We start from the raw sequence: 25,812 nt of genomic DNA, 5'->3' as shown, positions 1-25,812 counted from the left end.
AGGAAGAAGAGGAGCCAGCCCCATTGATTGAGTGTATAGGTAGGAAGATGCCTTATACTGAGTCCATACTATTGATCCATCTAGCTCAATAATGCCTACACTCAATGCTATTTTTCTAGAAAAAGAAGTGTCGAAACCCATCATGAACGCCTCCCTTGTTCTCTTATAATGGCAATGGTACCCACCTGAAAGGTGCCTGCCTAGACTAACTGTCAGCAGTTCTCCAGGATTTCAGAAAAGGACCCTATCCCAGACCTACCTGGAGATGCCAGGGATTGAACCTAGGACCTTTTTCATTGAAATAGCTGTGACCCTTCCTGCTTGGGGAACTGAGGAATCACATGAGCATCTCCCACACTGAGTGTTCTAGGACTTGGATCGGGGTGGGGAACTGGATCACCCTGTGGGGGCAGTTCAGGACAGATGAAAGGAATGACTTCTGTTTCCTTCTTTGGAGGCTTTTAAGCAGAGCTTGGATGTCATGTATGGTCTAGTTGAGAATCCTGCATTGCAAGGGGTTGGGCTAGATGACCCTTGGGGTCCCTTCCAATTCTATGATTCTGTGCAGGATTCACTGTCGTAGAGATGCAGTGTGAGCATCTGGATGGCTTTCAAAGGGTGTTAGACACATTTATGGAGGAGGCAAGGAGATCTCTAGTTTTGAGCATGAGGAAGTCAACCAGTGAACATCATCCACTAGTGAGCAACAATGGGAAAGGGCTATTGCCTTCAAGCCCTGCTTTTGTGGGTATTATTATTATTATTATTATTATTATTATTATTAACCAATTAACCAAATAGACTATTCAGAATGGCAGACTTTTGGCTGATAGGCTCACACACTTAAGTACAAGGATAAGGTAGCAAACAAAAGAGTACAAGGATACATGCCCCTTTGCTTCTGAAATATCATCAGGTATTGACTGTACACTTTCAAGGATGATCATGCAGTCATGAGGGTTTCTCTCCCAAAAAAGCTCAACAGCTCTGATCAATCCTCCCCTCCAAAAAACTCAACAACTTTGGTCAATCCAATGGGTAGATCACTGCCAGTTTTTTTATAGTGGGAGTAGATCGCAGTCTCCTTGGAGTTGGACATGCCTGATGTAGAGGGTTCACCAGCTTTCTCCTCTCTGCTCTTAGGCTCCTCGACGGATCCTGGAAGAAGACGCCACCGTTCGGCTGTCCTTTTACAGCTCCAGAATTGTCAATGGCCAGACACAGATCCACCAGACTAACCCCACCTATGAGAGGGTCTTCCCACTGGACCTGGAATATCACCAGCCCATCACTCTCCTTCAGAAACTGCCTGAGCTCTCCCAAAGCGCTGAGGACTCAGGTAGGACCACCTGCGGTGGTAGCAATGCATTTCAGAGCACACAGATTGGACTGTGTGGACTCTGAACTATGGCTGGCTCTACTAATAGGCAGGGTGAAGCATATACTTATGTGCTCTGCCTCTAGCAGAAATAACAGATATAACACAGAGAAAAAAAAAATTACAATATTGAAAAGAAGAACAAACAAACATGCAAAACACTTAACTTTTAGAAATCCAATTTTATTTCCATTGTTAAGTGACTTCCTCAAATCCCCCCAACTGAATTTCAATAAATCTCATTATAGCAGTTTTCCAATATCCACTTTCTAATAAAATTAACTTGTTCAAATTGCTATCTTCCTTGCTTTTCATAATATTCTCAATCCATAGTATTATACAATTCAACATGCTTTAATCCTAGGCCACTTTAGTACTTGCAAGTATTTCAACTTATGTTATATTATGATATCTAGCTAAATATTCCTTAAATTTATTCCAGTCTTCTTGATGTTCCTCTTTCTGATCGCGGATTCTTCCAGTAAGGTCGGCCAGCTCCAAAAAGTCCAACATCTTCATCTGCCAACCCCCCTTTTTGTTGTTCTAGCATGTAGTGGTGACTATGCCGAGCCAGACATCACCAAGTGCACCCCTCACCAGGGATTCCAGAACAACGTCCCCCACTATGCAGAGACGGACATTGTTAGCCTGCAGGGCGTCACGGGAAACAACACATATGCCGTGCCAGCCATCACAGTGGACTCGTTGACCAAGAAGGACATCACAGTGGCTGAGTTCCCAAGGCAGCAGCTGCGGCTCAAGGAAAAGCTGGGAGAAGGGCAGTTTGGGGAGGTGTGTGTTTATTCCTTTTTCCAGATATACTTCAAACCAGGTATGAGAAAAGCTGGCACTATTTGGCTTGAGGGCTGCCAATTGACAAGGCTGTGCAAGCTGCATTTCCCCAAAGAGCAGAAAAAGAACCCTGAGGATTATAGCCGGCTCAGAGATCATTCTTCTTGCAAATGCCAGCTCTCCTTGAAAGAGAGCAGCTTTCTGTCCTTAAGAGGGTGAGAGAGAAATCCTCTCAGCCAGACAGAAGGGTAGCTGAATCTCATGCCCAATGGTTGGGGTGAAGCTATGATCCCTGTCCCTAACTCCTTATCACTAGCAGAATAACCACGGGGGGCGGGAGCAAATCTGCTCTATTCACATAATTTATTCATGTCTCAGAGTCCAGATTTTCTTGGTGCAGAATTTGGGTTGCATGTGTGCCGAATTAGTGCAGAGTACATGAGGGTTGTCAGAGAATTCCCCTGGAAACAATAACGGTGAATAGAATTTGCCACATTGCACATATTCCTCTGAGGTCAGGAACAGAAATCACTCAAGGGGACACAAGCAATATCCACTTTCATCATTTTTTAATCCACAAACACTACAGAAATAATTGCATTACTTTCTGCATTGTTTTTGATGCCCCTCTTTCACTGAAATGCATTGAAATTAATTACTTTCATTTTGACCTTTGCGAGTTGCATGACAAGTAACATAGGATTTAGCAGAAGCTGAATCGCAGTGGAACAGAAACGTGCTGACAGCGACAAACTCTGGAAATCTCTGCCTCCTTATATCTGCAGAGCACACACATTGGAGCAGTCGTGATTAAGGAACAGGGTCTGGAAAAATAGCCGACAGAACAACTGTGAACAACTACTGGACTCTTTTGCATCCTGGGCCCTCCTAGCTAGATCTAGCCTTTACCATTATTTCCAAATAGTCTAAGAATTATTCTTCAGGTAGATTGCAAGAGTGTTAATTAGCTGTCTGCTCTAATATGCACCTAACAGGCTTGTGGGCAGTGGCGTAGCGTGGGGGGTGCCAGGGGTGCCGGCCGCACCGGGCGCAACATTTGGGGGGGCACGGAAGAGACTCGAGTGCTAAAATCCACGGGTTAGGGGGCGCAAATTACTTGCCTTGCCCCGGGTGCTGAGAACCCACGCCACGCCACTGCTTGTGGGTAAAATGGACGGCATGGATAGGGCATTGAGAGGAGTCTTCTTCTCTCCATCTCTGCTTGACAATTACTCTAAAATTGATTTTGTCCTCTCCCACGAAGGTCCACCTGTGCGAAGCTGATGGTCTCCTGGAATTCTTGGGTCGTGCTTCCTCAGAAGCCTCCAGCCAGGCAGTTCTGGTAGCTGTAAAGATGCTGAGAGCCAATGTCACCAAGACAGCCAGGTGAGCACAAGCTGTGGTGCCAATTCCAGAGAGAGTCTGCTCTCATGAGGGATGGGGGTTTGGGAGAAATCCATTCACTTGTTATTGCTGCTGCAAGTTCCAAAGATCTCAGAAGCCTGCTCTGCAGTAACTCTGAGCAGTGGCTTTAGTGTGGCTGCCCCTATTCTGTGGGAACGTAATTCCTGTCGAGAAACAACAGGAACCCACCAACTGCACTTCCCAGAAACAATTGAATATATACATATTTAAAATTATTCAAACAAAGGAAAAACCCTAACCCTAAGCCTAAAAGCAATAATAAAAACAGTCATAAAAGCAGGAAGAATAAATTACAGGGTAATAAAATAAAAATCATGGAAAGCATTAAAAAGAATGAGTGGTGTAAAAGAGACCCCATAGTGGAATACAAAGTTCTTATTTGTACCAAACATATAAAATAATCATGAATGTTGCCAAATAAGCTCATATTTTATTTATTTTATTTTATTTTATTTATTGGACTTATGTGCAGCCCTTCATAAGATTTCAGGGTGGTCCACAGGATAAGAAAGCAAGGTAAAAACACAAATAAATAGTTAAAACGAAAACAACAAAAACAATAACTCCCACAAACACATTAAAAAGGCTGTAGAATATTAATCAGTCAAAGGCCTAAAGAGGAATGTTTTCCCCTGGTGCCTAAAGATGTATAATGAAGGCACCAGATGAACCTCCCTGGGGAGAGCATTCCACACACAGGGAGCCACTGCCGAAAAGGCCCGTTCTCGTGTTGCCTCCCTCTGGACTGCTTGTGGAGGATGCACAAGAAGAAGCGCCTCAGATGATGAACACAGAGCCTGGGCTGGTTTATATGGGGAGAGATGGTCCTTTCAGCTGAGCAACCTGCTCCCAGAACTTGTGTACATAGTTACATCCCACCCACCACCCACCTCCAAAAATAAGATATATTTGTTCTGACAGACTTTCCCAGATTGAAAAACTAGTCTTTGTCATTAGTATCTACCTTTTGTTTCATAAAAAATTATACACCTCTTGAATGTAAAAAAGCTCAAAGCAAAGTGGTTTACGAGAAATTGCAAAACTTTTTTACATTTTGTGTAGTTTTAGTTTTGTTTCAAATGTGCTTACTTTTGTGTGTATTTTTAGCTGTTGTTTGCAGTTTTTGTTGAACATTGCCTTGAGACAATTGTACAGGTGACAATTAGTATGTTGCTGTTGTTAATAATTTTAGTGCAAACCCACCTATGGAGAGTTCCGAGGGCTCAGAGTGAAGGGGTGTGGCCTCTGTGAATTCTGAGGGCCAGGCAGGCCTGCAGGGCTGCATTTAGCCCCTGGAGCTGAGGTTCCCCACCCCTGCACATCGTGTCATTGACCAGTCTCTTGATTGGCTAAAACACATTGATATATTGACTTAAGATGTCTTTCATCAGGTGACTGGCTTACTCTCTTTACGTGTCTTTTCCTTGTTCCAAGGAACGATTTCCTGAAGGAGATCAAGATCATGTCCCGGCTGAAGGACCCAAACATCATCCGCCTGCTGGGTGTGTGCGTGAGGGACGATCCGCTGTGCATGATCACCGAGTACATGGAGAACGGGGATCTCCACCAGTTCCTGCTGCAACGCCAGAGCAGAAGCACCTTCACACTCTCCAACAACATTCCCTGCGTTAGGTGATGGAGGGGAAGGGGCAGTGGGCCGGGGGGAGAAAAGAGCGGGTAGCCCCCCCCTTGTGCTGTTCCTGCTGGGCCAGACCAATGGCCTGACTAGGCCACCATGCTGCTGCCCACAGTGGCCAAATTGGCCTTTGGGAAGCCCACAAGCAAGCTGTAAGGGAAATAGCTACTGGTGTTTTGTGGCATACTGATTCCAGATGTGGAGGCTGCATATAGCAATCATGGCCAATAGAGTCAACCCTGCCATTAGACAGAATGAAGCCCACTGTAGCCAACAAAATGCCTGTGGGAAGCCCAGCTATTGGTATTTAGTGGCAAGTGCACATCCTTCCCCACCACATAGTGCTAACTATGGAGGTGGAGGCTGAATGTAGCCCTCATGGCTACAGATAGAAAAGAAATTCAATTCCGTTCACATATCAAGGTGAGCCTGCAAAATGCTCGCTCTCTAAAACAATTCGGGAACTGAAACACAGCCAACTTTGGGAGATTCCTCCCATTTTGTTCCTCCAGTGCAACCCCCCAAACAACTGATCGGTACAAAAATGCATTTTACCCAAGTGTGCAGATAAATGCATATATTACTTAAAAGATCATACATGGTTTTTTTTTGCAACAACAACAACAACAGCAACAACAAAAACAATATATTTCTTATACCTTGCCTAGCCACTCTGGGCAGCTTCCAGCAAAAATGCAGAGTCTGTATGGGGTAAAATTGCATACCAAAAAACATGCATATTGGGAGAAATAGGCACTAAAATGCCAAATAATTTTCAAGAGGAATATATATACAGTATTCCACACCTATATTTGTAGGTGTGGAGAACTGAATTTATGATGAGAAAAGAGAGAAACTGAAATCAACAGATTTTCCCATCTTGACCTGCAGATATGGCAGAGGTTTAGTGGGATTGTAAAAGATCCTTCCTTGATTATCTCACCTTTCTCTTTATTTCTCAGTTGCCTCCACCTCCTGCTCATGGCTACCCAAATTGCCTCTGGCATGAAGTACTTGGCCTCCCTGAACTTTGTGCACCGGGACTTGGCCACACGCAACTGCTTGGTTGGGAACAATTACACCATTAAGATTGCCGATTTCGGCATGAGCAGGAACCTGTACAGTGGCGACTACTACCGGATCCAGGGCCGGGCTGTGCTGCCAATCCGCTGGATGGCTTGGGAAAGCATCCTGCTGGTAAGAGGCACAATATCTCTCTGCTGTTGTTGCAAATGTATTTAAGACAGGATTGGGCAGGAGTTTCAGGCATCGGGGGTGAACATGGCCCTCCAAGCCTCTCTGTCTGGCCCTCAGAATTCTCCCCTGCCCACACCCTTTACCAGCCCTGCTTTGAAGGTTTTCGCCTCATGTCTGCTGCCCTATGAACTTAACTTCATTATATACCACTGCAACTGTTTTGCTCCCTCAGAGGATCCTGGGATTTGTAGTGTAGTTGAGAATTATCTATTGGAGATCACTAGCGGGGGGCCCCACCCGAACAACAATTACCTGGCAGTCCTAGAGAGAGGTAATGGCTGCTAAACCGCATCTAAATCTCTAGATTAGATGCATCAAATCTGCAGCAGGGAGATCTTGAGGAAAGCTAGTGACTGATGGGGGATCTGCACACTAATGCTATTTATGGTGTGACTTTGTTGCCTAGGTTCAGGGTTTGTGACAATGACAACTCCCAACCAAGGGCCAAAAGTAGCTCAGTCTTGATATAAGCTGTGCACACACCATAGATGTAAAACACATTTTCCCTCCAGAAGAATCCTAGGAACTATATTTTGTTAAGGGTGCTGAGAACTGTCACTCTGTGAGGGGTAAAGTACAGTTCCCAGGACTCTTTGTGGTGGGGAGGGATGTGCACACTGCCATGGTCTTCTGACACTGTGGCCTTCTTCTCTTTCATCATAGGGCAAGTTCACCACGGCCAGCGACGTCTGGGCTTTTGGTGTGACATTATGGGAGATGTTCACACTGTGCAAGGAGCAGCCTTACAGCTGGCTCTCTGATGAGCAGGTCATTGAGAACACGGGGGAGTTCTTCCGAGACCAAGGCCGGCAGGTACCCAAAACAGATGTTTTGCATGGTGGGAACGTGGGCATCCTTTTGAGGCTGGTGCTTTACATGTTGGGCTGAAGAGGGTGGGAAGTTGGTTTCTTCTCCTCTTGTATGTGCTGCTGCTGGTGTGTGGGCCTTGCTTGCTACCTTCTTCTCTCATTTCCTCAGTTTTTAATCACATCCAAGAGCTATTTCCTGGAGGAATGGCTCTGAGATCAGAGGGGGGAAATCAGTGTCTCCTCTTCTCCTGTGTGCTGCTATATGTGGTTCCTAGCTGCCACCTCTTTCTCTTCTTTTATTGGCTTCTAATCCACTCTGGAGGATGAGCTCCAAAGCCAGAGGTTGGGTTGCTTAAGAGGGCAGAAAATCATTATTTCCTCTTCCTGTGTGTGATGCTGTGAGTGGTTCTGGCTACTATTACCTCTTCCTGTTACTTCAGAATCACAGCCAGCTGCTGCTCACTGGAGGAAGAGCTCCAAGCCAAAGCCTATGAGTTCTACATTTATTTATGTAGGATGGAGAAATATATACAAAATTTAAACCAGTAAAACAGCAACAGTCCATTAAAGAGTAACTAGATGGGTAGCATCTTCAGCTCAGCCCAGAAATCTGTGGTTCCAAAATCCCTTGCCACCCTCACTCTTCTTTTCCTGCTCACACAGGTCTATCTGACTCAACCGCCCCTGTGCCCCAATCCTCTGTTCTCCTTGATGATGAAATGCTGGAGCCGTGACATCAAAGATCGCCCGGCATTCGAGGCCATCCACCTGTTTCTGGTGGAGCAAATGGACGGTAGCATTTGACCTGCAAAAAGCACCCGAGGGACACAGTCGAGATACCCACCTGCCTCTTCTTGGCCTAAAAAATCCTAGCATTTTGGTTGTGCCCCCTTGCCACATTGTTTGAAACCAGGTGGATTTCAACAGACAACTGAGGCGACAGCTGGGGTGGTTATCTCTTGGGATTCCTTTGGAACTGGGTGTGACGTGCCCTTTCTGCTGCGTATTTTACCACAGAGTTTGCATGGGCGTTTGCCATGACCAAAGAAATACGGCCCCACTTGAGGGGGCTTCACTGCCTTAGTCAAAATCCACTTCCTGGGACCTCTGCTCCAAGGAGGCAGCCATGGCAGCTGCTGCCTCCCTCAGCCATGGCCAAGAGACTCTCTGGGCTGAGGAAACATCTTCTCATGGGCCTTCCTTCCTGGAGAGGGTATTTGTATCAGCCCATTCTCTTCTCCTCCTCACAAAAGTGGCAAAAAACACTCTCTTTGAAGACTGTAAGAAGAGTCCTGTTGGTTGGTTGGCCAGGCCAGGTGGCCCATTAATCCAGTATCCTCACAACGGCCAACCAGATGCCCCAGTGGGAAGCGTGGTGGAAGCGGGACCTGAGCACAACAGCGCTTTCCGCACTCGTGATTCTCAGCAACTGCTATATTCAAAACACAGTTGGGGTTTATTCCACCTGTCAGGAAAGCTCAGCTCTTCAGGGGTGTGTTCACTCTTCCTGGAAGTCATGTTGGTGTGTTGTTCTCCCTGAAGGAACCCTACAAGGAACAGGAGGGCAGCCATTTGTGACCAGAACAATAGCAAAGAGTTGCACAGCTTCAATTTCATGGGTGAGAGGAAGGTTGTTGTGACTGCATGTTCGCAGGGAGGGTGTACGTGTGTGAATTCTTACACACTGGATTTTTAAACTTGTTTTAAAAAGGGGCGAAAGAATGTTAATGGTCAAAGGAAGGTCACTGAGGGCTCTCTGGTAAATAGAGGTCTTTTTTGTGGTGGAGGATCTTTTAGTGGGAAATAGTGGACACTGTTACTACTGTCATGATGATGCTGATGCCTTGTGTGCTAATGAACTTTTTGCCAAAACGGACTGACATAGATATCTGGTTGCATCCGCACCATACAACTGAAGCACATTTAAATCACTTGACTTCCTTTGAATGAATCGTGGGAATTGTAGTTTAGCCCTTACAGGGCTGCCATTCCTTGACCAACTGCAGTTCCCAGGATTATTTGGGGGGAAGTCATGTGCTTTAAATGTGTTTTAAATGTATGCTGTAAATGAAACCTCCCTCTGTCTCCAGATACCACTTCATTATGGCACCAAAAGGGAATTAAAAGTGAAGCCCGGGGCTTAATCAGGGGGGGCGGGGCGGAGAGACAACTAATCTCCCACGGAAGGGGGTTGTCTCACTTTTTGGGGTGGGTGAGTGTCAGGGGCACCAAATGGTTTGCAATCCAAACAGAAAGGGGTGGGTGGGGGTTGAAGCAGCTTTCAAAAAGCCCTCACCCCCTAGGAAAAGATTATTACAAACCTGCAGCAGTATATTCAGGGAGCCAGAAATTTGGGGATAACTGGAATTCAGATAACCTGAGCATCAGATATATAATTGACTGTAGCATTGTTAAGTAGCAAAGAGGTTTTTGGAAATGACTGCAGTCTGGGTTTTTGATGGCATATTATAAGCACAGGCAACCTTCCATTTACGCGAGGGTTACGTTCCGAGGCACTGTGTGCATCCGTGAAATCGCTTATAATTGAAACACCACTGAAAAAGCCTGTAAATGCCCCATTCCGCCCCTTTTTGTGACTTCTTAGGTTACTCCCGGGTTTGGGCTGATGCACATATGTGCAGTCATGCACATATTGAATGCAAGTAAATGGGTTTGCCCATAGTGATCCTTTCTGGAACTCACACAAAAGCCAACCAGATTTGACTATGGGAACCTGTCCTTCCTAAGCAGCAGTGGCTTATCTTCATTGCTCTTGGTGGCCCCTCCTGTCCTATACCCCCACCCTCCAGCTCCACCCTGTCCTAAATCTTAGAACAACAAAGAGTCTTTATATGGCATAAGCCTTTGTGGACTAGAGCTCGCGTCATCCAGTGCTTGAAATATTGGACAAAAGGATCTTTAGCACATTATATGTGCTTGCCAATGCCAGGATTTCTGTGTTGTCAAGAACTGTTTAGTGAATTGCTACTGTTAAGAACATGATTATCACTGTCTGTACTTTTTCATTTCCCTCCGACCTCACTTTTTACAACCCCCACGCCTCCCAAACTGTGTGTGAAATATGCTTAAAACTCAGGATGACACCTTCATGCAACTGATGAACTTGTGGTCTGTAGTCTACAAAGGCTTATGCTTTAACGTGCCAGAAGATTCTTTGCTGTTTTTGCATCTGCTCCTCTGGACATGGCTCTTAGAGCCTCTGAAGCAATTTCAGTGCTTCTCAGGCTTGACTTTTTATCTTGGTGTGTTAAACTGGAGACCAAATGTTTTTGTTTGTCTCATCATTCTGAATGTGAAATTTCAGCCAATTTTTTCTCATTTCACTCCTCTCCTAGAGCCTATGTGTGATGTTCTTCCTCCCCATCTTTTAGCTCCCCCTACTGCTAAAACTCGGGCTTTCAGCCATTCTCAAGCATCTCACCTCCCTAGATTCCTCCCCAGCACTACACAGCTGCTTTTCTCCCTAACTCTGGTGTGAAGTTCCCCTCTGCACCAGAAAACCCCAAAACCACTTTCCTAGCAGCAAGTGTATTGATTTTCAACATTCCATGACTGAGCCTTCCCCTCTGAAGTTAGAAATGTTAGCAAACATTCCATGGCATGCTATGGGTGCCCGTGCTATCATCCACTTGATGTTAAGTGAGATGTTCACATGGAAAATTCACTAGTTGTGCCACTCCCCTTCCCAATGTGGTATTATTATTGTCCTCTGTGCTCCCCGCTCCCTACAGCTTCCCTCTGTCACAACAGCCATATGAAGTAGGACATAATTTCCATTTTATAGGGAGGATTTTTAATGGCTTTTCTACAGTCAGAATGACAACCATTTGGTTTCTAGTCATTGGATCCCACTGGACTTGTTTTACCATGTAAAATATTAGTTTGGGTCAGAAGTCCTGTTTTTTACCCCAGCTGTCATGAAAATGACAAGACTAACAGCTATAAAGAAACTGCCTTATACTAGGCCTGACCACAGGGCTGTCTCTAGCCTGGGGGCGGGGGAGGGATGCCTTCCAGAAGCTGCTGGACTATAACACCCATCATCCCTGATTATTAGCCATGCCGGCTGATGCAAGTTTGAGTCCAATAACTTATGGATGACAATAGGTTCCCCATCCCTGCTCTAGCCTAGTATGTCTACAGTGGCTGGGCAGTGGTGTTAAGGAAATCTTTCCCAGCACTGAGAACTGGAGATGTGACGGACTGAAATGAAGTCTTAGGGACTCCAACCAGGTGCTCTTCCACCAAAAATGTATGGCAAAGGAGCTTTGGCACTGGAGAGAATGTTGCCATACATTTTGGGGGTATCACCACTGGCTATCTTAAATCCCTGGCCATGTGAGAAACAGGTAGGGCCCCCTTTCTCCTGTGCCTTGAACAGCAGCTTGTTCTGCTGTGACATGCAAAGGAGATGGTAAGGGAAGCCTCACTGGCTGATTTCTCCAGGGATGGCGAACCTCTGGCCCTCCAGGTGTTGTTGGACTACAACATCCATTGTTCCTGACCACTGGTTGTGCTATCTAGGGGCTGATGGGTGTTGCAGTGCAACATCTGGAAGGCCATCTGTTCTACAACCCTGCAACTGTAGGCTGTAGGAACAGGCCAGGATGTTCTTGCTTTTGATCCCATGGTCCTCTGGCCATTTTAGGAGTCAATTGCTAGGTTAAATGTTGCAAATGACCCAGCCAAGCAATGTTGCTAGGTTAAATGTTGCAAATGACCCAGCAAATGACCACGGCAGGGTGTAGCCAGGCCTTTCTAGTGCATAACCCAGCGACAGAAGATAGGAATGAAGGATTTTGTTGAGAGAGCACCTTTTGCCTCGTCTTTTGAGGGCAGCCTGAATTGGGACACCTTCTTCCCATGTTACTTGAAGTTCGAAACTGTGGATATATCAGCCATTTTGTCCCAGAGCACATATAATTCCCTCAAACAAGGCCTCTCTCTCTCTCTCCCCACTGCTGCCTTATTTTTTGCTAACCAAACTCAGATTTATGTTGTTTGTTTCGGCTGTTGTATGACTGTGTACATATTGTATTTAGAAATGGCATTCAGATGTGTACATAATATAATATATATGAATTTAACCAGCATCTCCTTTGCAATCACACACCTTTGCCATGGAGGCTTGTTTTTGTCTTGTTTGTTTCATTTTGTTTTTTTTACATTGACAAATGACCAATAAATTCTGTTGGTTTCTTTTCTCTCCCTGTTTCTGCAATTTGTGAGGTTCATTTCCCGTGATTCCCAATGGGATTGCAAAACCAAATGCATTGAGCTGGTTTTTGAGAGAGCCCACAAATATTTAATTGATTAATCAGTTAGATTAATGAATTTAAAACATTTCATCAACAAAAATTGTGTCCAGACTACAGTAATTAGAAAGTTGCTAAGAAAGAAGGAAAGACGGTAAGAAAGAAAAAGAAAGAAAGAGAGAGAGAGAGAGAGAGAGAGAGAGAGAGAGAAAACAATATTATTAATGCAACTGTGTATAAAACCTGTAAAGGTCTGTCTTCTGTTTGAAGGCATCCAAGAATCATAAAATTGTTGGAAGGGATTTCAGGCAAATCTAGTCGTCGAACCCCCTTCATTATAATTCTAAACTGACATCTATATAAATTGGCATTTGTCATTTTTTATACTCACTTTGCCCTTGTTTCTTTTGGCTACCCTCAGCAGATGCCATCTTCGAAGAGGCATCACCAGTTTCTCACACAGGAGGGATTGCCTCTTCTCTCACGTGGGCTCATGTGATGCATAGACACATCATCATCCAAGCCAACAGGTGGCCTAGTGCCATCTTAGAGAAGGAGTTTCCTGTTCTTTCTCACACAGGAGGCAACACTTTTCCTGTGATGTCTGCTTGTGATATGTACCCATATCAGGGCGCAGTACCAATGTGTGACTGAGGCTATCATAGAAGAGTCATTCTTCCTCTCACCCAGGATGGAAAGCTTTTACTATGAGGTCTGCTGCGACACAGATAAGCATTGTGCCGTTCCAGTGGGTGGTTAGGGCCATCTTAGGTCACATTCGTACCCCACATTTAAAGCACTTCAATTCCACTCTAAATGGTCATGGCTTCCCCCAGAGAATTCAGGGAGTTGTAGTTTGTTAATATGATGATGATGATGATGATGCTAAGGAAGCTGAGAGTTGTTAGGGTATTCTCTGTATTCTCTTATTTGAACTACTGGATGCAAATCAATCAACCAAAAACCCATAGAACAATTTCTTTAACACTTTTCATTCCAGTGACTTTACAGTGCAATCTTACGCATGCTTACTCAGAAGCAAGTCCCGCTTGAGTTCACTGGGGCTTACTGTCAAATAAGTGTACAACACATTTCAGCCTTCATTGATCATACTTTAGTGTGTTTCTGCATTGCAAAAATTTCTGCTGAAGTGCCTTTTGAGGCCCTGGAGAAAAGTGAGACTTAACAATGTACATTTTTAGACATGAAGGTAATTAGAACAAAATCCCTTTGTCAGATGATCTCAGAGTACAGAGAGGCTCATCTGGGACAAGGCATTCCCTTTCCTTAACTTTTCCCAGCATTCCTCAAATTTTTGCTGCATCCTGGTATCTGCAGTGACTGAATGCTCCATTCACACCCAACTTGATGCAGAGATGAGGCAGAATGACTGTCTCTGATAGATGCTGAGCAGAAGGAGGCAGAAGAGCAGAGAATCTTACAAAGATGCAGCAGGCAGCCCCTCAGACTGGTGCATTGGGGTCTCACCATGGTCTTTCTTCAAAGATATGGAACCCTTTCAGAGGAAGGGCAGTATATAAATTAAATACCGTATTTTTTGCTCTATAAGACTCACTTTTTCCCTCCTAAAATGTATGGGGAAATGTGTGTGTGTCTTATGGAGCGAATGCACGCTGCACAGCTATCCCAGAAGCCACAACAGCAAGAGGGATCGTTGCTTTCACTGCGCAGCGATCCCTCTTGCTGTTCTGGCTTCTGAGATTCAGAATATTTTTCTTGTTTTCCCCCTCCAAAAACTAGGTGTGTCTTATGGTCTGGTGCGTCTTATAGAGAGAAAAATTCTGTAAATAAACAGTCATTCTTTATAGTTCCCAACATTTCGAAGATGAATATAGGTTCATTCTTTATCTAAGTGTCCGATTCTCACAAAAAAAATTAAGAAGGCCATAAGGCCAAAAACAGGGACAAGTGACACCCCAGGGACCAGAAAGAAGGGACTAGAGGTTGGCACCATTTGACACCTGACAAGGTTTATACCCCATTAAGGACCGCATTAAGAATGCAGCCATCAGGCTGAAAAATGTTCCCCACCCATGTCCTAGATACAACTTTGTCACCAGAGGCTCAAAGGTCTTTGATGGTGCAGAGTGTCTTTGACCAGCTATGGGCTGGTTTGCCACATATGGCCATTCCTAGATTGGCCTTAATAATTCATGCTCTGGACTACTGTAAAGTGCTCTAGCTGGGGCTGCCCTTGAAGATGGCATGGAAGCTCCAGTTAGTGCAAAATGCAGTTGATTAGTTATAGAGTGGAGCAGCTAGCATGAGCCACATTTCACTGGTCATTGACATAGGCGGAACAGCTCATAGCAGTCTATAACTACCGTAAATTTCGCTATATAACACACAGATTTTTTCTCCTAAAAAGTAAGGGGAAATGTCTGTGCGTGTTATTGAGCAGATGTGTGGTCCCTGGAGCTGACTCGCCAGAGCGCAGGGGCAAAAATAAGCAAAAATCAGGCAAAAATAAGATCGGGCGGGCGGGCGGAGGGAAGGCGGAAGCTGCTGCTTTCCTGCATTCTCCCTCAGGGTCTTACTGCCCACCCGCTTCTGTTGCTGCGTTTGCTCAAACTCAACAAAGAGCAGGGAATCCCCTGCCCTCCTGGCAAGCAGAGGGTTAAGGAAAGGATCGAGTCCTTCCTTCTAATTCTTTCCTAGTCACACTGCGTGCAGGCTCCAGCCCACCACCTCCTCCTCTCCGTGCTCTAGGGACTCGCAGGCAGCCGAAAAACATGCAGGTGGGAGAGAGAGAGAGAGAGGGCTGGCTTGGGGGGGGACTTTTGCTTTCCTTTCCTCCCCCCCCCCGTTAAATCCCTCTCCTGCATTGTTAGCCAGCTGCTTCTCCACACACCCCTCTTGTGCTCCTTGTCCCTTCTGTGTTTTTCCTTCCCTCCCCATTTAAAACGTGGTGACAAAGCACGGATCCACATGGATCCTCAGGATTTTTGCATTGGGTCACCCCAAATTCACCATCAGATAACATACCATGTCCATGGCTACAGCCTGCACCAAAAAAATCACGCACCCACTGTGGCCTGGGGCCACAATGGTGCAAAAACGTGGTTACAAAGCACGGATCCACATGGATCCTCAGGATTTTTGCATTGAGTCACCCCAAATTCACCATCAGATCACATAGCATGTCCATGGCTACATCTTGCACCAAAAAAATCACGCACCCACTGTTGCCTAGGGTCGCAGTGGTGCAAAAACGTGGTTACAAAGCATGGATCCACATGGATCCTCAGGATTTTTGCATTGGGCTACTCCAAACTCACTGTCAGATCACATGTCTGTGGCCACAGCATGAACCACAAAAATCATACATCCACTGTTTCATTTAGAATATTTTTTTTCTTGTTTTCCTCCTCTAAAAACTACGTGCGTGTTATGGTCTGGTGCGTGTTATAGAGCGAAAAATACGGTAACTCCTGATCTTAATCCCATTTATTCAACAGGATTTGGGAATGGAAATGAGGACAGGGCGGATGGAGAAGGGACACAGAAAATCTGCATTTCTTTTAAATGGCTCAAGGGCAGTAAAGATTGCAGTCTGTGGAGATGAAGGCACTTTACACCTGGTCAAAGGCTCTCCTTCAATATTACTTCATAAATTCCAGTTCTTACTACAGACCTGGACATTGTGATAAGGAAAAAGAGACAGTGCACCTAATGATAAAAAAGTTGGGACAGAGGGTTTGTTGTTTGCCCAGGCTCTGCACAGAAAAGACTTTGTCTGTAAACTGACCTGCTGCCAGAGTGGCTCCTCCTCTCCCTGCACTTCCCTGTTTGAGCAATAAAGGTTAGTTGGGACCAAAAGAGAGAGAGAGAGAGATGCTCAACTTCCTGGTCTGCTTGTCTCTGGAAGCAAAGCCAAACAGCGCATAGTCTGAGCAAGCTCTAAAGAGCCAGGCCTTCCAAATCAGATTGCTTCCTCTCATACTGGAAGGACAATGGCTTACAGTGACCTGGTCAGGCATTGGAACAAAGGAGTTGTAGCTCTAGAGAAGGGCAGCTGGGAATCTGCCTTACGCATCTTCTGTAGCATTGAAAACCCTCCTTCAAAGATCAGCTTCAACATTGGCTGCCTGCATCTTTCAAGGGGAGACCTGGAGCAAGCTCTGGAGGTAGGTGTTAAGACCATTTCACACATTACAGGTTCAAACTCAGGTTTTCCATGGAGCATACACACAACACAGAACTGTCTGCGCTGACTGGAGTTGTAGTCCAAAGCATCCTGAAGTCACCAAGCTGAAAAAGGCTGGTCTACCTCTGTTTTAATTTCCCACAACGTCATGGGGTGGCAGTAGATTGGACGCTCCAGAGCATTGTGGGAAATGAAGGTGGCAGTCCTTTAGCCACCGATACTGACACCACCAAGAAAGTCATGCTTGTATAGCCCACTAGAGCACACTTTGCTCCTGGGCCTCTCAAACCCAGAGCCAGACCTGCCTGTATGGCATATTCATATGTATTGATGATATTTATATTTTATCTGCTTATTTATTACATTCATATCCCAACTTTCCTTCAGTGAGTTCAAGGTGGCAGCCCCCCTTGCCATTTTATCCTTACAACAACCGTGTGAGGTAGATTAGGCCTTCACTATATTGTTTTCAACAACTGTTAAATACAGTGGTACCTCGGTTTAAGAACTGTCTAGTTAAAGAAGAATTCGGTTAACGAACTCCGCAAAACTGAAAGTAGTGTCCCGGTTTGAGAACTTTACTTCAGTCTAAGAACGGAATCTGCATGGTGGAAGGGCACCAGCGGCGGGAGGTCTCATTAGGGAAAGTGCACCTCGGTTTAAGAACGGTTTTGGTTTAATAACAGACTTCCAGAACGGATTGAGTCCATAAACCGAGGTACCACTGTACTTTTTTGTTTTGTTTACTTCTGCAAACCTACCCAGGCATGTCATTTTAACAACCAGTTTTTACATGTGTTTTTATTATGCATAATGGCTTTATGGCTGCTGATTTTATTATATTTTTAAAATGTATGTTAACTAGTTTTCCATGCTTCTCTTAACTGGTATTTTTAAATGACTGTTTTAGATTGCCCATTGTAAATCGCTTAGAGCAGGGGATCAGCAATTTTTACTAGTAGCGGGCCGGTCCTCTGTCTGGAGGTGGCGAGGCGGAAGGAGCTGGAGCCGGTGGTGGGCGCTGCCTTGCCTCCTTGCGATGGGAGGAAGAGGCTGAGTCGCGGCAGCTCTGCAAAACAGACATCGCGCCTGGTTTACCTCAGCACGGCATGGGGATGTCTCTGCCAATCAAACGCCACTGAGGTAAACTAGCCGCAGCATTTGATTGGCAGAGAGGTCCCCGCGCTGCGCTGAGGTAAACCAGGCACAGCAATTAAGTGGCAGAGACGCCCCTGCTCGGCCTCTTCCTCCCGCTGCCGTCGCTGGGAGTCTCAGCTTCGCAGTGGGATTCGGCTTTGTGGTGTGGGGCACGGGCCGGATTTACGACCCAGGTGCAGCTCATCCAGCCCGCGGACTTTAGTTTGCCGACCCCTGCCTTAGAGGCATGTGATTTTTTTTTAAATCAAATAAGTGGTCTACTGCAAATGTTGTTAAATAAATAAATCAGGGTTGCACTATGACACTAAAAAAATATATATATATAAATCAATAGGTATACACTTGTGGGAGGAAAGAAGTATTTAAACTGTGCACGTAAGGAATGTAACGTGTGAAGTGCCTCACATAAAGTAAATCAGTGCAGGTATATAAAGTGTTGTGGGGAGGACAAAGGATATTCATATTCAGCACTTCCTGGAGAACCAGGTTACCGCAGCAGGAAGCAACTGTTGAACAAATTTAGCAATTCCCAGAACGAATGAGTCAGCAACATGCCTCAGATTCCAGAACTAGCTGGTGCCCATTGGGACTGGTGAGGCAGAATACAAGAAGCCCAAAACAGAAAAAGTGTTCTGATATGGCTAAGCCTAGGGACGGAAAGAAATTTGGTTCAGTTTTCATTTTAATGCAAAGATACCTAATTCACACACATAAATATTTGCACCAAATTTTGTGATGTAATTCTCCAGCCATAAGTACACATAATGAAAATATTAGTGAAAATAACATACAAAAATATTAGGGGATGTTATGGAAAATCTAGGTGTGAGGCTGCTCAGTCACCCAGCTTGTCAGGGCAGAGCCGGCAGGTCCCTGCGGAATAAAGGAAGGAGTCCAGCCAACCGGAGCAAATAGCTGTAGACCAAAGTTTATTGCACAATAGGTTCAAAGAGCAAATTTGAACCCCAAGGATGGGGTGACAAAGACTTTTAAAACTTTCCCACCATATCCCAGAATACAGTTCGTACAGCATCATTGCTACATCATTGCTACATCACTGACATGTCACAAAAGGGGGGGGGTTAACCTTGGCAAACATGTCCAGACAAGTCCTTGGTACAAGATTAGCATAAGCAGACATGGCAGGGCAAGACTCAGGTATAAGATTAGCATAGACAAATATGTCTTAAGTACCCACCTCCCAAAAGTACAATAGAAGTTCCTTTGCATGTCTGGAGCCTGAGGCGAGTCTGGTGATGTGATTTGGCTTCCTTTGGCTAACAATGAGCCCAGCAATTGTCACCTCTGGGAACTTCCTGGAGTCCTTTTTCAAGGGGAAAATAGCTTTGGAATGGAGGAAACTGAGAAAGGAGATGATTTTATATTATTTTTAAAGCTAGGTAGCTTCCCTGAGCTGTCCAGTTGAAAGGATACATTCAGGCATAATATTTGTAATATTTAACTTTAAAGATGTGCCCACCCCCCACCCCCGGTAATTTCCGTAACAGGGACATCACTTGCAAAAAAGAGAGGTGCATGTTGGCAGAAATGTGTACAAAGCTGCCCAATTTTCATGAGAACATTTTTTTTTAAATCTGCAAACTGATCCAGAAAATTGGCAAACTGAAAAGGTTGGAAAGATTAGAAACTGAAATTGATTGATTTGTCCAACCTTAGTTAAGCCTCAGTGGAATACCGTTTTACAGAAGAAACAATGACTTTGCAAGTTTCTTCCTTAATGCTTTATCCCTGGAAGAATTCTTGACCTACTTTGCAAGCAAAAACAGAATTAGCCTCTCAGTGCAGCAATAGCTTAAGGCAGGGGTCTGCAACCTTTAAGACAAAAAGAGCCACTTGGACCCGTTTCCGAAGAAAAAAAAACTGGGAGCCGCAAAACTCGTCATTATAAAAATAACTTTTTTATCACTTTTTTATTATTTCTTTGTTTGACCCCTCAGAATTACGCCTCCTCATAGAAATAAACGTTAAATTAACAAGTTACCTTTTTTGTGCGTGTGTTCTTCACTCCCCTTCAAAACAGTGACCAGCGTACATGCCTCCTTTCAATGCAGTGACCAGCGTACATGCCCCTTACAATGTAGCGGGTGGGTGGGCGGGAAGGTGATGTCGGGACGGTGCGTGACTAACGCACGCACCGCCCCCATGCGACGTCACAGCCAGTACAGCGCCCGCCACAGTGGGGAGTGTCGGGGCGCACAATGCGCCTCCTCCCCTTGCTAGTACCTGCCCCGGAGCCGCGGCAAAGGTGTAAAAGAGCCACATGCGGCTCCGGAGCCGCAGGTTGCAGACCCCTGGCTTAAGGTAACAAATTGCGGAAGAGACATTGCATTTCTGTCTCAGAATCACCAAGCTTGGGAAGGTGGGCTGAGTTAGTTCATACCTGGTTCCTGCATAGGAAGCTCTGTTATGCCAGCAGGTCAGAATATCTGCCCATCTAGACCAGTGTCGCCTACTCTGATTGGCAGCAGCATTCTGGCGTCTTGGTCAAAAATATGACTTTCCCCTCGCTATTGCTACTTGGGATCTCCCCACCCCCCGCTTTTTCACTGGAGATGTCAGGGGTCAGTTTTGAACTCAGGCCCATCCATGTGCAAAGCAAGTGGGTTCAAAGTCATTGAGCTGCAGTCCCTTTCTCTGTGGGAAATATCTCACCTAATATAACCAACATGCTTAACTATAATTAATGCATGAAGGAGTTAAAAACATAGAGTGAGCTGTCCTACCTGACTTAACTAGGTCACACCCCCTCAGGCTGGGAGGAAAGGTTACCAAACTCTTTGTTTTCCTACATTCCACCATTTTCCCCTACCATGTTAACTCTTCCAGTAAGGGTGCCTAGGCTGAATTTTAGAAACATTTACCTTTTTAGAACTAACCTAAGTTTTGCTGCCTGGCTTTTCTTGCTGCTTTATGGAAAAGCACATGAATCTGATCTTTGAATGGTTTTGTAAGTAAATCATATTTATCTTACCAAACATATTGTATATGCTAAGGAAAGTCGGGAGCTTTTGTAGCAACTTAGAAGGGGATTATTTTAAACGTCTAACATCCTGCATTTCCACACTTGGCTTTGCTGCATGTTTTGAGATTTTAAATCACTGCATGCGCTCTCTCACCAAAGAACACTTGCCCCAAATCTGGATCTAGACATCCAGGGAATTCTCCTTATATCAAACCAAATCAAACAACATGCTCAAAATGCATTTTGCCCTGCTGAGAAAAAGCTGTCAACTTTTTATGGCTGGCTCTATTTCTCTGCCTCTAAACAGCCTGACACCCAGTAAAAGCAAACAAGTGATGCCTTTTCTCATTGTTTCATCTCTGTGCCAGGAAAAAAGCATTTCTTGCTGAATTTCTCCTGCTGTTAAAACGCACAGGAGTAAAAAAAGAAATCTGGCAACCTTAATGTTATTTTTCTGCCTCCAGGCATTTGACCGATCCATTTCCAAAGACAATTGCTTAGCTGTGGGTTTCTTCCAGAGAGGATATGCTTACCTGTTGCTGGAGAGGTGAGTGTCTGCTGTTTCACTGTCAAAGGGTACAATAATTGAGCTCACACAAATATTATAGGAGCCAGAATGAATCCAGCGCACAAGCAGGGAAAAGGAAGGCAAACAACTAGCCAAGCTATGCAGCGTATGTGGGGCAGAAACTGATGTCAAGTTGCCACCTTTTTCTTACTGGAGCCCCTCCATCCTTTAACAGCCGTGGAATGGTGGAGAGAATTCAGCTACCTCCAGCTTCGCTCCATGCCAGAAAGATGTTCATCTGTTGAATTTCTGATAAATAGGGGATTTGTTAAATGTAGAGAGGAGAAACAGAAATCCTGTGGGTTCTGTAAACCGGAAAGTGGAGTTCAATCCCATGCCCTCCAACGTTTCTCCAATGAAAATAGGAATGTCTGATTCCATACTACTACTACTCCTACTCCTACTCCTACTCCTACTACTACCTTTATGATTTATGCTCCACCCATTGGACTGGGTTGCTCCATCCAGCCACTCTGGGCGGCTTACAACATATATAAAAATCATAATAAAATATTAAAATAACTTCCCTATACAGAGCTGCCTTCAGATGTCTTCTAAAGGATGTATAGTTACTTATCTCCTTGGCTTGAGGGTTGCACACCATATGCTCCAACATTTCTCTGATGAAATGTTGGGACGTCCTAAGGAAAAGTGGGACATTCCAGAATCAAATCAGAAACCAGGACGGCTTCTGTATATCCGGCTCTGTCTCTGCAATCCTGTTCTGTGCACATATGTCATCAGGGGTGGGGTAGGTGGGCATGGTTAAGGGGATGTTGGCCAAAGGGGGAGGTCTGGAGGGTCCTCAGACCCCACGGGGGCTCCTTACACCTAGGATATATCTAACAGCAATAACAGTGCAATTATTTTCCTGATCTCAGTACCGTATTTTTACTTTCCTAAACACAGACATTGTTGTTTTCTCCCCCTGCCAGATATGAAGAAGCCCTGAATGATTTCAGGCTTGCCCTGCTGCACCTCAGGAAGAACCCCTGCATTGATTATAAGCAGCTGGGTCTGAAGTTTGTATTGTGTGCCTGGGAGGTAAGGTGATATTAAGAGAATCATACGATGATGCAAAGCAATCCATAAGAGACATAACTAGGGACTGCTGCCCCTGTTTGTTTGCTCTGCTCACCAACCCCTTTGCCAACCCCCCTTCCTCTACACCTGGCCAACCCCCCCTCCCTTTACACTTCCTTCACCTCACACCTCCCCTTTCATAGCCTATCCTCTCATACTTCCTCTACTCTTCCCTTCACAGCTTGCCCAAACAGTCTGTGTACCTGTGTACACAGAAGCTGAATGGTACAAATAAACATGTGCACATGTACTCCCAGAATCCCATGGGACATGGACTTCCCATTCTGGAAAGCAGTAGCATACCACTTTGAACTGTCAGGGATTAGCCAAAAGGATCCTGGGAAGTGTAGTTTGTTCAGGATGCCGAGACGTCTAACAACACCCCCCCCCCAATACACATTCCCCACACAGAGCTACAATTCTCAGAGATCCCCATGAAGTGCGATTGATTTCTAAACCACTCTGGAAATTGTAACTCTGTGAGGGGGAACTCCCACAGGAAGTAGTGATGGTGGCCAGCTTGGAAGGCTTTAAAAGAGGATTAGACAAATTAAAAGAAGAGGATAAGGCTACCGGTGGCTACTAGCCACAATGGCTATGTTCCACTTCCACTGTCAGAGACAGGGTGCCGCTGAACTCATGTATCGGGATCATGTATAGGGAAAGTGTGGTTGCAATTAGATCTTTCTTGTGGTCTTCCAACAAGAGGTATCTGACTGGTCTGCTCTGAGTAAGATTAGCACTGGATGCAACCCTACGATTCTCTGCCATGAAACCTGTGTAATGATAAGAGTTTACTATTTAGAGGTCTTACAAAGTTGGTAATTGAGGACTTTCCTTCCTGCTGAAGAACCCAGTGTAAGGTCTGAGGCTTGCATCCAGCAGAAATGTTATTTCTTGTGTGGTCTGCAGGTGGTGTACAACACTGCTGCGGCTCACTGCCATCTTGGACAGTGGCAGGATGCTCAGCAAACACTGAAGGAGGCTGCTAGAGAGACCCCAAAGGGTCAAATCCACCACCTTGATAGTGCTCTGAAGCAAGTGCAGGTATGATTTGCTGCATTAACCTGAGGAATTCGGTTTTTCCTGGAAGTGTAGATCCACCTTCCAAGGAAGAGGTTGCTTAGCAGAGGCTGACACACACACAGGGCGTCTCCAGGTGCCCTTTTTATTGCCCACTCACACCTCTCCATCCAGACAAGTAAGAGGCACTGCTGGAGTTCAAGGACACATTCCAGCCAAGGAAAAACACTCAAGGGAGGTGCAAAGAGAGGCCAGCAAGGGGTGTGGCATTTGGGGAGTTGCAAGGGCCAGGTGGAGATACCTGGAGGGCCACATATGGCCCCTGGGCCTCAGGTTCCCCACCCCTGAAAGAGAGAACTGCCCTCTGGCAACTCTTTACACAGAAGATTTTCCTCTGCAAGGCAGGAGCCTAGACAAGATGAACTTCCTTTCTGCAGCTTCAGGTAAATATGTATATCCAAGACAAGATAACCCTGTTGTGAATAGTCTACCCTAAACCTGCCCTGTCCTAGGAACATCTCTTCTTGGAACCCCGGAGTGTCCCTCAGGGGGAGATCTTCAAGCCCCCAAAGAAGGACGTGGAAGAGCTAGAAGAAAAAGACTTCCTGGGCCAGGCCAAGGTAGAACCTCTGACTCCACAGATACAAGGGGTGATGTTCTTCTGGTGCGATGCGGCTAGTTTTCCCCAAAGGGAGTCAGCATGCTTCTGGGCTGAACTACTTTGGTAAAGGAGAGGGGTGGGGCTCTCATTCTGGAATGTTCTTCTGTACAACTCCCCTTCCCCAACAATCTTGCATGTAGAAATAAAGCTTGTCGGGGAGGTTCCCTGTTTACAAAATTGTCCCATCTGGCACCAATTTTGCCATTGTATTACAAGTTAAAAGCACCCTTTCTTTTTTTCTTTCTTTTTTGGACTTTTGGCCATCATCAGTTATTGGATGTTTGCATTTTGAGTATTTTTTTTTAAACACGCTTGTCTATGTTTTTGATTGCATTTTTACTCTGGTTGTAAATCGTTTTGGCACTTTTTGTAGAGGGATTTGCTAGGGGCTCCCACCCGTGCTCATCCTACTTGTCCCAAGCCCCTCCTCTCTTGCTCTATGCCCTTTTAAAGAAGGGAGGGGGTAGTCACTTCATACAGTGGCTTGCTTTCCCCTCTGTTAAATAGCTTGCCTGTGCCTGTGCCTGCCATTCCTCATGCTAGAATTGGCATGGCCACCTATGGCTCAACAAACTGCAGAGTAATTATTTATTTTTATTTTTAAATTTCTATACCGCTTTACATTTTTAATAACAAATCTCAAAGCGGTTTACAGCATATTAAATCAATAAAACAATAAAACAATAGCCGGGTGATGTTCCTCCGGCCTCATGAGGAGCCTCTTCAGTAGGGCTAGTGAGTGTGGGCCCCGCCCCCTAGGCCAGGTGGAAAGGGCCTTGTAGGGAGCGGCCTTCACAACCCACAGCCAGGTCTGCCTTACTCCAAACCATTCTTGCATTCAGCTGGTGCCCCTTATGCTGATGATAGACAGACAGACAGACAGAGATAGAGAGATAGATGGATGAGCCAAGCCAGGAGAGAGAAAATTGTTGTTGTTGTTGTTAAGGTTTGTTAAATGAATACTTTGCTTTACAACCAATAACATACAATAAAGTCACGTAAGCATTGTGAAACACAAAGTTAACAGTACAATAGCAAATAATAGGCATTGCCCCAGTGCCTGGGAAATCAAAAATAGTTCCAAATCAATGACAAGGTTGGAGCCAGGAACTCCTCCCACAGCAAGAGTATTCCATAAATGAGAGGCTTCCAAGACAAGGCCCATTAACACGTATTTGTTCTCAGGATCCCAAATAACAGCCAGTAGTTGACACTGCACTCCTCTGGCTTGTAATGCTCATTTTAGGGTCAGAACTACCCAAGCTATAAGAAAATTTATTCATGCAGGCAACTACAGCGGCAAGAATGTTACTTGACCCAAAATGGAAAGAAGAAGAAGACCTAGCAAAAGAAGAATGAATACAAAAACTCATGGAATATGCAGAAATGGCAAAACTTACCGGAAAAATAAGAAATCAAGATAGCAAACTTTTTATAAAAGAATAGAAATGTTTCATTGACTATTTACAGATAAATTGTAAACAGATAAGAACATTGGCAGGATTCTTGTAATAACCTGCAGTATATATTTAAAATAGAGGAATAAATGAGCAAATGAAGTTAATTTGGATATGCAGAAAATATTAAAAATAAAT

At 45.0% G+C, this 25,812-nt stretch overlaps 1 protein-coding gene across 1 annotated transcript in view; it reads left to right on the top strand.

Moving 5' to 3' along the window:
• Window positions 1–25,812, top strand: part of LOC309523708 (discoidin domain-containing receptor 2-like) — a 47,675-nt gene that overhangs the window by 17,112 nt on the left and 4,751 nt on the right. Inside the window, exons 11-20 of the mRNA XM_082207786.1 lie at window positions 1,144–1,339; window positions 1,926–2,170; window positions 3,435–3,556; window positions 5,030–5,227; window positions 6,194–6,428; window positions 7,152–7,301; window positions 21,347–21,429; window positions 22,386–22,494; window positions 23,446–23,580; window positions 24,069–24,176. Coding sequence (XP_082063912.1) covers window positions 1,144–1,339; window positions 1,926–2,170; window positions 3,435–3,556; window positions 5,030–5,227; window positions 6,194–6,428; window positions 7,152–7,301; window positions 21,347–21,429; window positions 22,386–22,494; window positions 23,446–23,580; window positions 24,069–24,176 — 1,581 coding nt within the window. The remainder of the gene's footprint in view (window positions 1–1,143; window positions 1,340–1,925; window positions 2,171–3,434; window positions 3,557–5,029; window positions 5,228–6,193; window positions 6,429–7,151; window positions 7,302–21,346; window positions 21,430–22,385; window positions 22,495–23,445; window positions 23,581–24,068; window positions 24,177–25,812) is intronic.

Source organism: Podarcis vaucheri (genome assembly GCF_965113315.1).
Source record: "Podarcis vaucheri genome assembly, chromosome: Z".
NCBI lineage: Eukaryota > Metazoa > Chordata > Lepidosauria > Squamata > Lacertidae > Podarcis > Podarcis vaucheri.
Note: the sequence above shows the minus strand (reverse complement) of the source record. Positions and strands in the feature narration are given on the sequence as shown.